General features: G+C 40.0%; 1 protein-coding gene across 1 annotated transcript in view; it reads right to left on the reverse strand.

Annotated features, from left to right (window-relative positions):
• OTUD4 (OTU deubiquitinase 4) overlaps positions 1-15663 on the reverse strand; it is a 49612-nt gene extending 33949 nt beyond the window's left edge. Inside the window, exons 1-3 of the mRNA XM_017534564.2 lie at positions 15441-15663; positions 10361-10444; positions 6424-6492 (exon numbers count right to left, since the gene is read on the reverse strand). Of these exons, the coding sequence (XP_017390053.2) occupies positions 6424-6492; positions 10361-10444; positions 15441-15599 (312 nt within the window). The 5' untranslated portion in view covers positions 15600-15663. The remainder of the gene's footprint in view (positions 1-6423; positions 6493-10360; positions 10445-15440) is intronic.
• Positions 15664-15866: the final 203 nt, after the last annotated feature.

Consider the following 15866-nt stretch of genomic DNA (forward strand, 5'->3'; position numbering starts at 1 on the left):
GAGTGAAATGACAGTTCCTATTGGTGTGGCAAGACCACAGCATGGCATCTGTAGGTTGAGAACCTTTTTTTTTTTTTTGAGATGGAATTTCGTTCTTTTTGCCCAGGCTAGACCAAGATGGCAGGATCTCAGCTTACTGCAACCTCCAAATCCCAGGTTCAAGTAATTCTCCTGCCTCAGCCTCCTGAGTAGCTGGGATTACTGGCACGTGCCACCACGCCCGGCTAATTTTTCATTTTTAGTAGAGACAGGGTTTCTCCATCTTGGTCAGGCTGGTCTCAAACTCCCAACCTCAGGTGATTCGCCCATCTCAGCCCCCCAAAGTGCTGAGATTACAAGCATGAGCCACTACACCCGATCCTAGTTGAGAACTTATTGAAAGCAAGGGCTATCCTTCAGCCTAGCCCCCAGGAGAGAGCCTGGCACATGGTTTAAGCTCAGGAAATGAAATATTCAATTGAAGTAGAAAATCAGGAAGTATAAAAAAGGGCAGAAGGTCTCTTACCTTCAGGGTAAATGAAGGTATAAAAGAGAGCAGTGTCTTAGCAATCATTCTGAAAACAAGGAAAATTCTACATTCCTTAGAAAAGTCACTTAAAGCCTTTCTGAAGGGCAAATGGCCAGTATATTTCAAAATTTAATATGTCCCATATACCCTTTGACCCAGCAATTCAAATTCTACAAATCTATCATAAAGAAATATTTCACGTCTATAAAAGTGTATGTAAAATAATGATGTCACTGAGAGTTATTTGTAATAGTGTTAAACCAAAAAAAGAAAAAAAAGCCCCTAAGATTCCTAAGAAATGGTAAAATAATTCATGTTTCATCCACACTATAGAATACCTTGCATTCACTGAAATGAATGAGGTGATAACCATATGAAATGACCTAGAAAAACCAGTCAAGTTTTAAGAGTAAATCATGGTAAAAGAATCCTATTTGTGAAAAACAAACAAAAAGGCATATATATTGGTACATGCACACACATAGAAAGGGGATGGGGAGGATACATCCTAAAGTGGCAATAGAGACAGGAAAGTTAACATGAGGAAAAATAAAGAATTTTCACCCTTAATTCTATAGACATGTATATTTTAAAATCTTTTACCATAAGAATATATTTCTATAGTACTCTGAAGTCAGTAAAGACTTAATACATTAAGTTACTAAAAACAATGAGCTTGGGTAAATGAATGCTGCCACTTAGTCCTTGAAAGAAAAGAAAAACTGAAATAAGGAAAATATTTTAAACAATGCTTTGATCTTAAACCAGGACAATCTATCCCCCAGAGACTTTCCAATAGTTCTTAAAAGTTAGCTCTGATTTCCAAAATGAAATAGGTGCCATATATTAAAATGGGTTAAAATAAGCCTCAGCCTAACAATCATGGCTTCTCACAAACTGCTACAAATGATATCCGCTGTATAGAGGACACTGTTCGCTGATATGACTCTGTTTAGATCAAACATATAAACTACATTTCTAATTTTTATAGAAGTAGTACTACATCACTTTAAAAAAAAATGAAAAATTCTGCAGGGCACAGTGGCTCACACTTGTAATCCCAGCACTTTGGGAGGCCCAGACGGGTGGACTACCTAAGATCAGGAGTTCAGGACCAGCCTAGCCAACATGGTGAAACTCCATCTCTACTAAAAAATACAAAAATTAGCCGGGCGTGATAGCGGGCACTTGTAATCCCACCTATTCAGGAGGCTGAGACAGGAGAATTGCTTGAACCTGGAAGGCAGAGGCTGCAGTGAGCTGAGATCACATCACTGCACTTCAGCCTGTGCAACAAGAGAGAAACGCCATCTCAAAAAATTAAATAAATAAAAAATGAAAAATTCTATGAGTCTCAACAAAATGCTACTGAGAATAATGTACTTTTTTATAATTATCTTCAGAATAAAGTCTGTTGTAGTCTGGTTAGGCAAACAATGGATATTCTAAAATCTTCCCCAAGCAGTGTCACTTTTAAATTATTAAAAACGAAACAAAACAAAACAAAACAAAAGTCAATGTTCTACTACAACTCTTACACTTTAATGCTATAATTTTACTTAATTAGCATTTTTATGACTGGCCTTGTAAAAAGAAAAAAATCCTTCAAAATGTTTTAAATAATAAACCATACTATATCAAAATTACATAACTTAAATGTTCTTCAATAGTCATCAATGTTGCTGGGCGCGGCGGCTCACTCCTGTAATCCCAGCACTTTGGGAGGCTGAGGCAGGCAGATCACCTGAGGTCAGAAGTTCAAGACCAGCCTGACCAATATGGTGAAACCCTGTCATTGAAAAAAAAAAAAAAAATAGTCATCAATGTTAACCTCTTGTTCCTCAAAAGACATTGTTATGAAAATGAAAAGCCAACCTTGTAATCCCAACTACTAGGGAGGCCGAGGAGGGGGAATCATTGAACTCTGGAGGCAGAGGCTGCAGTGAGTGCAAACCATGTCACTGTACTTCAGCCTGGGCAACAGAGTGAGACTCTGTCTCAATAAATAAATAAATATGATAAAATAAAAATTTAAAAAAAAAATGAAAAGCCAAAATACAAACTAGAAGAATGTATTTGCAAAATATATATCCAATAAGGGACTTACATCCAGTATAAAGAACTAGTAAAATTCAGTAAGAACAACAGCAATTAAAAAAATGGACAAAAACCTATGAACAGACATTTTACCAATAAAATCATATGAACGACAAATAAGCACATGAAAAGATGCTCAACATCATTAGAGAAATGCAAGTTACATCACAAACAGTTCTGGCAATGTGGAGAAACTGAAATTCTCCTAATATTGCTGATGAGAAAGCAAAATGGTACGGTCACTTCAAAACGTTTGGCAGTTTTCTCTTAAGTTAAAAATATATTTACCAGATGACCCAACAATTTTGCTCTCAGGTATTAATCCAAGGAAAAAGAAAACATGTCTACACAAAGATTTATAAGCAACTGTTCACAACAGCTTCAATTTTAACAACCCAAAACTGGAGAGAACTTAAATATCAATCAGCTTGTAAATGTATACACAGGTTGTTAATAGATAACATACATAAAGTAGATTATTTTCTTATACAAAGGAACAAACTACTGCTAAACGCATGAATGAATTTTAGTGTTTCCAATAGGCTACGTGAAAGAAGCCAAACACATAAGGCTACAAACTATATCATTCCATTTATGCATATCTAGAAACAGCAAAACTTAGAAAGCAAATCAGTGCTTGCCAGGAACCAGGGGTTGGGGAAGGGGTGTAACTGCAAAAAGGCAAAAGGAAACTTTCTGGAGTGATGGAAATGTCCCTTATGATGTTTGTGGTGGTGGTTACATAAGTGTATACATTTGTCAAATCTCCTCAAATCGTACATTTAAAATCGATGAATTTCATTTGTCAATTTTACCTAAAAGCTGAAGAAAACACATTCTTGCACAAGTTTGAAGTATCTTTCAAAATGTTCCACTATTACTTATTATTTTATAAGGATAAAGACGCTTTCCTCCTCTGAGAACTGGATGAAGCAACTGACTGTATCCATCAACTATCTGCCAATTGGTTTCTGTTTTCATTTTATACACCCATATATCAGAAAGGCAAAAAAAAAAAAGATTATTTATTTTTTGAGACAGAGTCTCACCCTGTTGCCCATGCTGGAGTACAGTGGCATAATCTTGGCTCTCTGCAACCTCCACGTCCCAGGTTCAAGAGACTCTCCTGCCTCATCCTTCCAAGTAGCTGAGACAAGTGCATGCCACCACACCCAGCTAATATTTTTGCATTTTTGGTAGAGACGGGGTTTCATCATCTTGAACTACTGGCCTCAAGTGATCTGCCCACATCTGCTGCCTTAAGTGTTGGGATTATAGCCATGAGCCACTGAACCCGGCCCAGGAAGGCAAAAATAAAAAACAGAATGAAGATTTATAAATATTTGTTATTTATAAATATTTGCTAGTAACAAAAAAAAAAACTGTTCATAAGATACCTAAGACATCTGAGGAAGAGATCTGATCAGACTGGGGAGATCATAAGAATGTCTTGTGTTTATCAGAAAGAAACCTGGCCAGCCTCCACTATGAGGGGGAGGTACAATCTATCCCACATGTTCTAAACCACACCAACATTTACACCTTCCTTTCCCACAGACCACAAATCAAAGAGTCTCAGTTCAGTTCACTGCCTCATTTCCTCCCTCTGTCCCCTTCTCTCCACTCCTATTATGCCTAGCCTAGCTCAAATCCTCACAGACCTAACCCTACTGCATAGAAATTATTGTGAAACAACACGGTGGGGTTTTTCTGATACAAAGTAATAAATGGCCTTTATCATTTTTTATTTTTTCTAAAGGAAGTAAAAAAAAAAATCATATATATTTGCCATTTGGAGATAATAACATTCTGGTGTTTATCTTTCCCATCTGTTACACATAACATAACATGTACTTAACACACATTCTGCACACACAAACTGATCATGAATTAGGTACCCCAAATTAAAAGGTAACTATGGGAATTCCAAAGTAATAAAAATATACATACAATGCCTGCCTTCAAAGAGGCTTATAAACTAAAAAAAAAAAAAAATGTAGACTTCAGGAAAATGAATATGTGATCACAGTATTTGGGTCAAATTCAGTTTCAGACTTACAAAAAATATATATATATACTCTGGATTGGATTTAGAGAAAAGGCCTTCAATGATATTTGTCTCTAAAACTGGAGTAATACTCCTTTTTACACTTAATACAATGTGTGCACTTTAAAACATTTTAAAATGGATCTTTCTGTCTCTAATCCCATCTACCTCAAACTATTTTTACACAATATTCTTTCATCTGTCCAGTCAGTCAACAAAATGCCATCCAACCCTTCAGTCAACAAAATCCCTTAGCTCTGGGACACAGCAGTAAACAAAACATATAGAACTCTGCTCATGGAGCTTAATTCAAGTAGGAAGAAGACAAACAAAATACACAGTATATTAAATGGCATAAGCACTACAAAGAAAAATAAAGCAGTGGTAGACAGGCAATGTGTTGGAAACAGGACTACAATCACTACTCTGACTTCCTGCCCCAAAAACCCTATGTGGCTTCCCAGTGCCTGATGCCCAGGCCCCAGGCCCAGAGACCATGATTCGGGTCTGGAATAGAGGCCAGGGAATCTGCATTTTCACATGCACATCAAGTGATTTTGATACAGATAACCTACAGATCACAATTTCTGAGAAACATGGGTCTGAAGCATAAGCTCCAAACTACTGATGCTAGCACTGTAGGCTCTCCCAGTGTGGCCCCCAACCTGCCTTCCAACCTCTTTCTCACTACTTTTTACCTTCACATGCCCAAGGCTTCACACAATCAGAACTGTTTTCTGAATCTGCCTCGCTGACAGTTTTCACTGCCTGGAATGCCCCTGAGACCAGGCATTTCCTATTTAGAATCTATTCAGACTTCAAATACGAACTCACTCTCAAACTGTTGCTTTTGCCTACCCAGCTAGAAATAACACTCTAACTGCCTACAGCATCACAGCTATACCTCTTTTGACAAATCTACTTTTCTAGCTTGTATTGACTATCTTTCCTATGACAGGGAAACTTTTTTGTTATCTACATTATCTCTGCATCCCCAGGGTGACCAGGAATTCTTGGCCCATCATAAGCACTCAAATTAGTGTTAGGCAACCAAATGGATACACCAGTCATCAATCAAACACCCTTGTTCCTATATTACATTCCTTTTACACCCTAACTTTTCTTAGCTTTTTTCTTTGCCAATGTTATTTTTACTTTAACAGTGAATGATGGGAAATCCTAACATTGTAAATGGTATTCCAAGATATTTGGATTTTTACAGTGAGAATGTTAGTTTTGTAAACAGAAAAAAAAATAAAGAAAAATCCTTTTTATATCAACATATAAAAAAAAGTATAGCAGGAGGGGTTGGTGGGTATGTGCTGAAAAAGTATAGCAGCAGGAGTTGGTGGGTATGTGCTGTCCTTTTCAGTCTCAACAGTCTATTCCCTCTTCACGAGCTGATCATGGAAACTGGAACCTGCATGAAAGAACTCTGCCTTCTCAGTTGCCTAGGAAGAAATCAAACTTCCCCCGTTCAAATTCCATACATACACCAACACAGCATTCTGAAAATCATCACCAGTATTATTTCAGCCTTTTATACCACACTTACGTGCCATTTTGGCAAAGATAAAATAGCACAACTATGCCTTAGTGAAGCAACCTCTAATACACAGCTCCAACTTAAATGCTGCATAAAATGTGTAGGAAATGTTTATAAGGAAATAGGGTACACTGTCACTGCAACTCCTCTAAACACTGTAATAGTAATCTTCCATTTTAATGAATTTTAAATACATTATTTGGATATATAAAAATACAAATATACTAGAAGATTATCACATACCTGTGGATTTTCCAAACGCTTTAAATATTCTTCAAATGATCCTTCTATAAACTACAAAAAAAAAAATCTATTAGAAATGTTGTATTAAAAAAAAAAAAAAAAAAAAAGCAGGGTACAAGATCAACATACAAGAATCAATTGTGTTCTATACACTTATGATGAGCGATCTGAAAGTGAAATTGTATATTAAAAAAAAAAAAAAAAGAAATGTCATCTAAGCAACAGGCCAAAAGTTAACCACTTTGCTGTGTAAACAATATTCACTGTGAATTACTGAGTTTGTACATAAACCTAAAATACATCAGTATTATTTAAAAATAATAATATAATTATGAAAACATACAGTAATCACTAAAGACCATAAACATATGAAAGAATTTAAAGAAGGAAATTTTGTCAGGAAAGATTTCCTGAAAGCAGAGTGACTCAAGATGAATGCTGGACAGGATCTGGATAGGAACAGGGAACTGATACCCGAAAGGAGGGCCAATGTGGCGTGAGGAGGAAGAGCAAAAACTGTGTTGGGAAGATAAGCGATCTGGCCAGCTGGAGCAGGAAAATCTGTTGTAGAACTGAGTGGGAGAGGAACCCAAATGGGGGCCTGTTGACAGGGCCTGAAGCCTAGGCAGTACTTACAGACTAGATGGGAAAGGCCATTCAAGGTCACTGCAGGTGACATTCTGAACAGAGAAATCATATGATGAAAGCAGTGCTTTAACTTGGTAGTGGCCAGTGTATAGAAGAGAATAAAGTAAAGACTGACTTACTAGCTAAGAAATAGTATAGCTTAGTAATACAAATAAGACTACTCATTGTCTGTCAGGTCAGTGATACAAGAAATAGCAATGAGGACTATTAAGGCTAAAAATATATATATATTTTTTTTTTTCGAGACGGAGTTTCGCTCTTGTTACCCAGGCTGGAGTGCAAAGGCGCAATCTCGGCTCACCGCAACCTCCGCCTCCTGGGTTCAGGCAATTCTCCTGCCTCAGCCTCCTGAGTAGCTGGGATTACAGGCACACACCACCATGCCCAGCTAATTTTTTGTAGTTTTAGTAGAGACGGGGTTTCACCATGTTGACCAGGATGGTCTCGATCTCTTGACCTCGTGATCCACCCGCCTCGGCCTCCCAAAGTGCTGGGATTACAGGCTTGAGCCACCGTGCCCAGCCTGGCTAAAAATATTTTGAAGCGTCAACAAGATTCTTCTAATACAGCTTGCTTCATTTTAACTTTGACATAAAAACAGAGTTTATTCAAGCTGTGTAATAACCCTACCTTTTTTATGTTTCTTTCATAGCAATCGCATTCATTTGAGAAATCTCTAAGACATTTGTTGAATCACCAAATTGTATTTAAATTACAGTCCCAGTTGATTTAGCAAAGTGACATACTTAAAGACATTAAAGTATACTCCCTAGTCTACAAAAATCTTTCAAAAATCCTTGGACTTTAAGACTGAGATTAATTCTTTATAGATTATATAACGTTGGCCCGGCGCAGAGGCTCACACCTGTAATCCCAGCACTTTGGGAGGCTGAGGCAGGCGGATCATGAGGTCAGGAGTTTGAGGCCAGTCTGACCAACACAGTGAAACCCGGTCTCTACTAAAAATCCAAAATATTTAGCTGGGTGTGGTGGCAAGCTCCTGTAATCCCAACTACTTGGCGGGCTGAGGCAGGGGAATTGCTTGAACCAGGGAGACAGAGGTTGCAGTCAGCCGAGATCACGACACTGCATTCCAGCCTGGGTGACAGAGACTCTGTCTCAAAAATAGATATATTATACGTGTGTGTGTGTGTGTTTGTGTGTATACATATATTTATAATAAAAGAGCCATATACATTAAAGAGCCCACCAATCAAGGGCTACTGTTCTGTATTAGATGATTACAGGTCTACGGAGAAAAAAACAAAACCACAAGACCATCTAAAGTTACAAGAGATTGCAGAATTCTGACACAAGCCTGCATCCTATCTGAGAGTCTCCTTTCCGAGCAGAAAGCGTCCATCTATGCCATGGCTGACCAATGTCAGTAACAAGGCATAATCCTTTCTATAACATCTCTTTCCAATTCTGGACAACCGAAACTACCTGAAGGTTCGTATTATAAGGAAAGTGAAACTTTTCCCCATGGAACTTTCAATCTCTGATCATACCCCACAAGATTACATGGACTGAAAAAAATATATGCAAAGTACTTAAAACAATGCCTGGAGCATAATAACCACTCTCAACCAAAGTTAACAATGTCCATTATTATCTACAGTTTTACCCTCTGGGGCCAATGATTAATAAGAATTAATTTAAAGACCACTCTACCTCCCCACTTCCTTTCTCTACACCTTTGTACTCTCTTATCTAGCCTCTGTTATCAGTTGTTTTTTTCCTAATAAATCAAGGTTTCAAGCCTATCATTTGCAAAGTATTGTATCAATGTTCTCTACCAGTCAACTGTGGGAAGTACCATCCAAAGTTGTCAGGTTACATAATTCTAGGTCTTAAAACCAATAAGTAATAAATCCTGTAAGACTTTGAGTGTAAAATGAAAACAGGTCATTGTGGCATCTTATTTCACATATTACTGAGAAAATTATACTAAGCTGTTATGCAACATTTTATTAACTATTAATTACTACTTACATAATACAGTGTTCTGATATGAGTTCATACTGAACCCTGAAAATTAAAAACCTATAAATGTTTTCTGATAAAATTAAGAGTTCAGCATTACTTACACTCAGCATATTTTTTACACTGCAAGTCTGATTTTTTTTTTTTTTTTCAGAGTCTCACTGTCACCCAGGTTGGAGTGCAGTGGCGCAACCCGGCTCACTGCAACCTCTGCCTCCTGGGTTCAAGCAATCCTCATGCCTCAGCCTCAAGAGTAGCTGAGACTACAGGCATGTGCTACCACACCCAGCTAATTTCTTTTGCATTTTTAGTAGACACAGGGTTTTGCCATGTTGGCCAGGCTAGTCTTGAACTCCTAGCCTCACAAAGTACTGGGATTACTTACAGGCATGAGCCACCATGCCTGACCTGAATTTTTTTTTTTTTTTTAATTTAAATTTCTTATCTTATTTTTTTCTTTAAGTACAGGGTTTCACCATGTTGGTCAGGCAGGTCTTAAACTCTCAACCTCAGTTGATCCCCCCGCCTTGGCCTCCAAAGTGCTTGGATCACAGGCTTGAGCCACCATGCCCGGCCCACCTGAATTTTTTTTTTTTTTAATTTATAGAAAGTTACCAATCACAGAAGCCACTATTAATCACAACACCCCCAATTCCCTGACCATGTCAGACAAAGCCCACTCTTAGTATGCAAAGGCCTTGTCCAGGTCATCTTTCCATCCCCCACAACTCAGCATCTTATCTATCATAGCAGCTTTCTAAATGTCCAAATAAATGCAAAACATAAAACAGCCTAGAAAATAATGTTAACAATGTAACTGGACTGAGTTCAGTAAAAAAGGTTTTTTTGTTAAGTGTTATTTTCATAACCTGCATTAAGATCCAGTCTGAAATTTCTACGAGAACACTTCCTTTTTTTTTGAGATGGAGTCTCCCTCTGTCACCAGGATGGAGTGCAGTGGCACAATCTTGGCTCACCGCAACCTCCTCCTTCTGGGTTCAAACGATTCTCCTGCCTCAGCCTCGCGAGCAGCTGGGACTACAGGCACGCACCACCACATCCAGCTAACTTTTGTATTTTTAGTAGAGACGGGGTTTCACCGTGTTGGGCAGGATGGTCTCGATTTCTTGACCTCATGATCCGCCCACCTGGGCTTCCCAAAGTGCTGGGATTACCAGCGTGATCGTGCAGTGATTAGGCCACCGCACCAAGCCTAAAACAATTCCAAAAACCAAAATGTAAATTCAAGTCAAGACACCATTACATGTTTGAAATTACAAGTTACCGCTTCAAATTTCTCTCTATTCTCTCGAAGATAGTGAATACAGGCCATTCTGACTTCAACATGGCGAGATTGAGAGTGCAATACCTAAAAAGAAAAGGCAACAAACACACTATTAAGCATTTGGTTAAAAATGCACTCAAGTTACAAGCTAATGTTTTCTTTTACACCCAAAATAATCTAACAGGCAATAGATTATCAGTCTTCCTCCATTTCCCTTTCTATAATTTCAGTATCTTTACTCATTCCTACCTCTTCTAACTAAGCACAGCAATAGCATGACATATACAAACAATACTACTTAAGCCAAATTTTGTAATTAGGCTCTCTTCTTTAGGACATCTTTGTAAATTCAGGATACTTTCCTCCCTTGTCCATCCCTCCACAATAACTTTATCTTCACAATGAAGAGCTAACAAAGTCCATGCTATGACACACTTAACCTCATCCTACACACACTGAAAAACAAGCTGGCAACTTCAGCAGGAATACACTCTGAGGCTTTCAGCCTCTAAGAGACTAGTTTTTTTTTTCTCATTAATTCTGAATTCACTTAGTGGCTCTATGTATGAATTTAACTCCACTATGGTTTCAGAAAACTTAAGGCACTCATTCTTTCCCTGGTGATCAAATTTACAAGATGAGAAAGAACATCCAAGTAGGCAGCATATGGGGTGCAAAAATGCTGTGTGATATCATCCCAAGAGGTTTGGGGTTTGTTTTTATGTCCCAAATTGTAAAGTACCAACCTACAAAGTATGAACCAGATCTTCTCACTTTGTAGTTTTCATATTCTTCTATTAAACAACCAGTTCAACAGAGAGACAACTTACTGGCATGCAGTCTTTTACTAAAATTCTAAAGCTGTGAATTTATACAACTATTTCTTATCCAGTGCTTCCTTCTTGCAAGCTCCCAATTCTTTCTTTTTTTGAGATAGTCTTACTCTATCCGCCCAAGCTGGAGTGCAGTGGTGTGATAGCTCACTGCAACCTCCGCCTCACGTGTTCAAGTGATTCTCCTGCCTCAGTCTCCCAAGTAGCTGAGATTACCGGCACATGCCACCAGGTCCAGCTAATTTTTGCATTTTTAGTCAAGACGGGGTTTCACCATGTTGGCCAGGCTAGTTTCAAACTCCTGACATCAGGTGATCTGCCCACCTCGGCATCTCAAAGTGCTGGGATTACAGGCATGAGCCACCACGCCTGGTCCTGGCTCCCAATTCTTTAACATACTTAAAGGAGATTAAAATTAAATACAATAACAAAGAGTCTCAAAATATTCCTGTAACTTAAAAGGTGGTAAAAAAAAAAAAAAAAAAAAACCAGACGCACTTAAAATAACACATTTCAAACAGCTATCAAGGCCTCTTGAGAATTTATATTAATAGAAAGTAGCTTTAAGAGTTACAGATCCTGGCCAGGCATGGTGGCCACACCTGTAATCCCAGCACTTTGGGAAGCCGGGGAGGGTGTATCACCTGAGGTCACAAGTTTGAGACTAGCCTGGTCAACATGGTAAAACCCCATCTCTACTGAAAATACAAAAAAAATTAGCCGGGCATGGTGGTACATGCCTGTAGTCCCAGCTATTTGGGAGGCTGATGCAGGATAATCGCTTGAACCTGGGAGGTGGAGGTTGCAGTGAGCTGAGACCATGCCACAGCACTCCAGCCTGGGCAAATAGAGTGAGACTCTGTCTCAAAAAAAAAGTTACAGATCCGATTGAGTGGTTCTTCCTTTAGTTTAACGGTAAGTAGAGAAACTGGGAAAAGGGAGGCTCCAGCTGCACATTCTACATCTCTCTTGGATAACAGCCGAAGCTCATTTACACCCACAGAACCACAGGCACAACTGCCTGGACGGCTAATATGTCCTATTACACTAAGATACACTGAAGATCCACCTGTTGAAGTTAGCAATGAGTTTGTTTTCAGTGTAATAGCTGGTTTTCAGTTTAACTGATTCTATCTTCACTGCTGTTTTTGGACACTATGAAAATGTATTCTTATATATCCTAAGAGTCCATGACCAAAAGGACTATCTATATATAAAAATAACGACCATAGAATGTTTTTGCCAATTCAACAAATGACATTTAGCAACACTTTTTTCACAGAAGCTATGTTAGACACTATTATGAATCACGGTATTATTAGTATGAATAAACCACAGTGTCACCTGATAGGGCTTTCCTCTGCCATTAGCAAAGTGGAGGTAGTCTTTAAGCCATTTACCCAGCAACAGGTGGCAGACATAAGTTAGTAAAAACAATGGTAGGCGTATCTATTGTTTTTTCTCCTTTTTTATCAAAGATTTTGGCACATGCGATCTATCTGAACCTGCTGCTCAGAAGCAAAATTCTTAGCAACTTCCATAAAGTGTGAGAATGCTGGTAATTTGCAAAGTCAAGCATTGCAATAAAAGCAAGGTTAAATAACAACTTTTTAAAATGTAAATTATTGTGCAAGTTTAAGAACACTCAGGAAGAATTCTAGTAGTATGACAAACATCTCTGCAAATTAATATATACATGAAAGCAAACTAGAAGGCTTTCCCATTTTTACTTGGGACAAGATAGTTGATAAATACTGGAAAAGGCTGAGACACTGTTTTAGCAAGTCCTCTAAGAGTGCCCTATTTTTAGCTCCATGGCTATGGTGCTGATTCAGGTCAGAGCTCCTGCAGGCCCAAATCCACAAGTGTAAAAGGGAAATGGCCTATCTAAATCAGATAATTTGGAGAGAAAGACCAAAATCCTAACTCAAGTCTCCTCCCCCTCTTTAAAAACTGTCACTTAGATTATTAACTCTGACTCCTTCTGAGAAATGATATTTGTGATTTTATAGAAGAATTGTTGGCAAAACTATAAATCCTTGGTACACATTTTAAAAGGGAAGCCTGATATTGGTATTACTTCCTTTTTTCACATTTTGCCTTTGGCGATGATGGCTACACCTGTCCTTTATTGAATAACTGAACTTGCCCCAAAGTTCAAGGTCTTGAGCTAAGCTCATCAGACTAAAACTGAGTCACATAACTGGAAAGGGAAGTCCCTTATGCCTAACTTAAATCCCATTACAAAATACAATAAAATGTGTTATCTGATCTAACCAAGAGTTTTTAGTGTAAACTAGCCCTTGCCCCCTTTCTACTTAATAACAGATCCTGCTACAATAACAGAGAGGCTTCTGTATAATCAAGACCACCAAGTATTATTTACGGTATGCACTATGGAAAGCACACACCTCTCTGCTTCAATATAAACTAGGACTCAGATAACTCAAATCCAAGTAAGTTCCTAGCTTCCCTTACCGCCATTTATTTACCGCCTTACCTGCCTCCTTACTTACCAAACTCATGCTAGCTCTAACAGCAGGTAATAAACATGGGCTGAAACCACGTCCACCTCTACCCTAGGGTTTTGGAGGTGCTGAGGAGTTCAAGGAGGCTGAGACAGAGGAAGCAGGACAGACAGAGATTCAGAAAATTCACAAACGGGGAAGACTGTTTACCTACTAAAAATAAAGAATGGAGGGAGTACGTGGGTGTGACCATACCCCACAGCAACATTGAAAACTGAGAAAAGTCTAATGGGCAAAACCTGGTTTAGGGAGCTTTCAGAATAATATTTCAATGGCAATGTCCAAAACATAAAGCAAAGGTTTGCGTCCGTTAAATCAATTTCTTGTTTTAAAGATTTTTGGCGGAGCGCGGTGGCTAACGCCAGTAATCCCAGCACCTGGCCAGCACTGTGAAACCCGGTCTCTACTAAAAACACACACACACAAAAAAAAGCCGGGTATGGTAGCACATGCCTGTAGTCCCAGCTACTCGGGAGCCTGAGGCAAGAGACTCGCTTGAACCCGGGAGACAGAGATTGCAGTAAGCCGAGATCGAGCCACCGCACTCCCGCCTGGGCGACACAGTGAGACTCCGTTTCAAAAAAAGAAAAAAGAAAAAAAGATTTTCCCCTACCTATGGTAAATAAATGGCTTGCCTTTTAATGTTTAAAAATATGAGAACAGACTGGTCTCTGGATGTTAAGTGAAACATTCACTCACAAACAAAAATTTTAAAAGTTATTTAGCATTCAAAAAAGTTGAGGGGGAAAACAAAAAAAGAACAAACATCATAATAACTCCACAGGGGGGTAGGGAGGAGTGTGCGATCGGGTATGGGGAGCAGGTCCTAGGTCAAAGGAAAACACATGTGAGAGGTCTGAAAGACACACCAGGGCAGAAACTTTTATCCAGCTACTTCGGCAGCTATGTTTCAATATAGGATGAGTTTTGGTGACTGCACACCTACAACATAAAGTGTTATATAACACGGAATAAGCGCTCTCAAATAAAAAAATCAGAAAAATCTTCCTGAGCAACTGTGTTAGAAAGTGGTTTTGAAAAGCTCCGGTAGTTACACGTACCCTTTCTACTACCAACACCAAAACAGGCTTTTTTAAAAAAAAAAAGTCAGTTCCGTTTAGTATACCTACACAGCCTAGCAGAGCATAATAAAGCGTGGGACCTACCGAACGACAAATCCTTCAAAATATTCTATATTTGTAAAAGGTTGGTTTTCTCAAGCGGCAGTTTGCCCATTTGATTCAAGCGACATGGGCGAACTTGACTACCCCACATTCCAAAGTCCAGCAGCAAACCAAAATATGTTCCACAAGTAAAGTTTGATCCACCACTTCTAGTAAACACTTGGTTTACTGGAGTGGGGTGAGCGTGGTGCTTCTTGAACGAAGGGAAGGTGAATGCGGAAAAGAAGTGAAAAATATCATGTCGCCAGGTCCCCAGCAATAAATAACTGCACAAGCTCCGAGCAGGCCTCGCAAGTTGTCCTCAACTCATTATTTCCTCACCAGGAAAAACGACACCCCGTTAATTTGCCGGCTTTTAAGTTTCGATTTGCACGTTTCAGACCCAAAGCAGCGTCCCACTCCGGCATTACAATGGGGCGCTATGACGACAGCGAGGGCACGCGCAGCCCCGGACGCGGGCGGCCCGGATAGCCCGCAGCTGCCTCCCCACCCATACCCGACGGGCCGTCCCCGCCTCCCTTCGCCCCCCAGTTACCTGCTCCGCCACCGCCCGGAACAGGCACGACCCGTCCTTGGCGACCAATTTCCGATACAAGCCCAGTTTCCGCAGATAGGCGTCCATGGGCGTCGCGTCCTCGCGGGGCCCCGCGCCGCCCTGGTCCCCGCCGTCGGGGACGCCGACGGCCGCCTCCATGTTGCTGGTCCTGCTGCAGGCCAGGCGCGGTGAGAGCTAGCCCCACATGGCCAGGCCGCCGGCTGCTGGACGCCCCGGCCTGGGGCAGGCGGCGGCTCGGGCTGTGGCTCGGGCTCCGCGAGCGGCTGCAGGCGGCGGCGGCGGCGGCCCGAGGCAGCGGTCCGCGCTTTCCGGGAGCATAGGGGAGCCCTGCCTAATGCATGGCTGTCCGCACGCTGCCGCCTCCTCGGAGCGAACACGCGCCACGAGAAACGGGGGGAGCGGGAT

This window comes from Cebus imitator, unplaced genomic scaffold (assembly GCF_001604975.1).
Source record: "Cebus imitator isolate Cc_AM_T3 unplaced genomic scaffold, Cebus_imitator-1.0 Scaffold4, whole genome shotgun sequence".
NCBI classification, from domain to species: Eukaryota; Metazoa; Chordata; class Mammalia; order Primates; family Cebidae; genus Cebus; species Cebus imitator.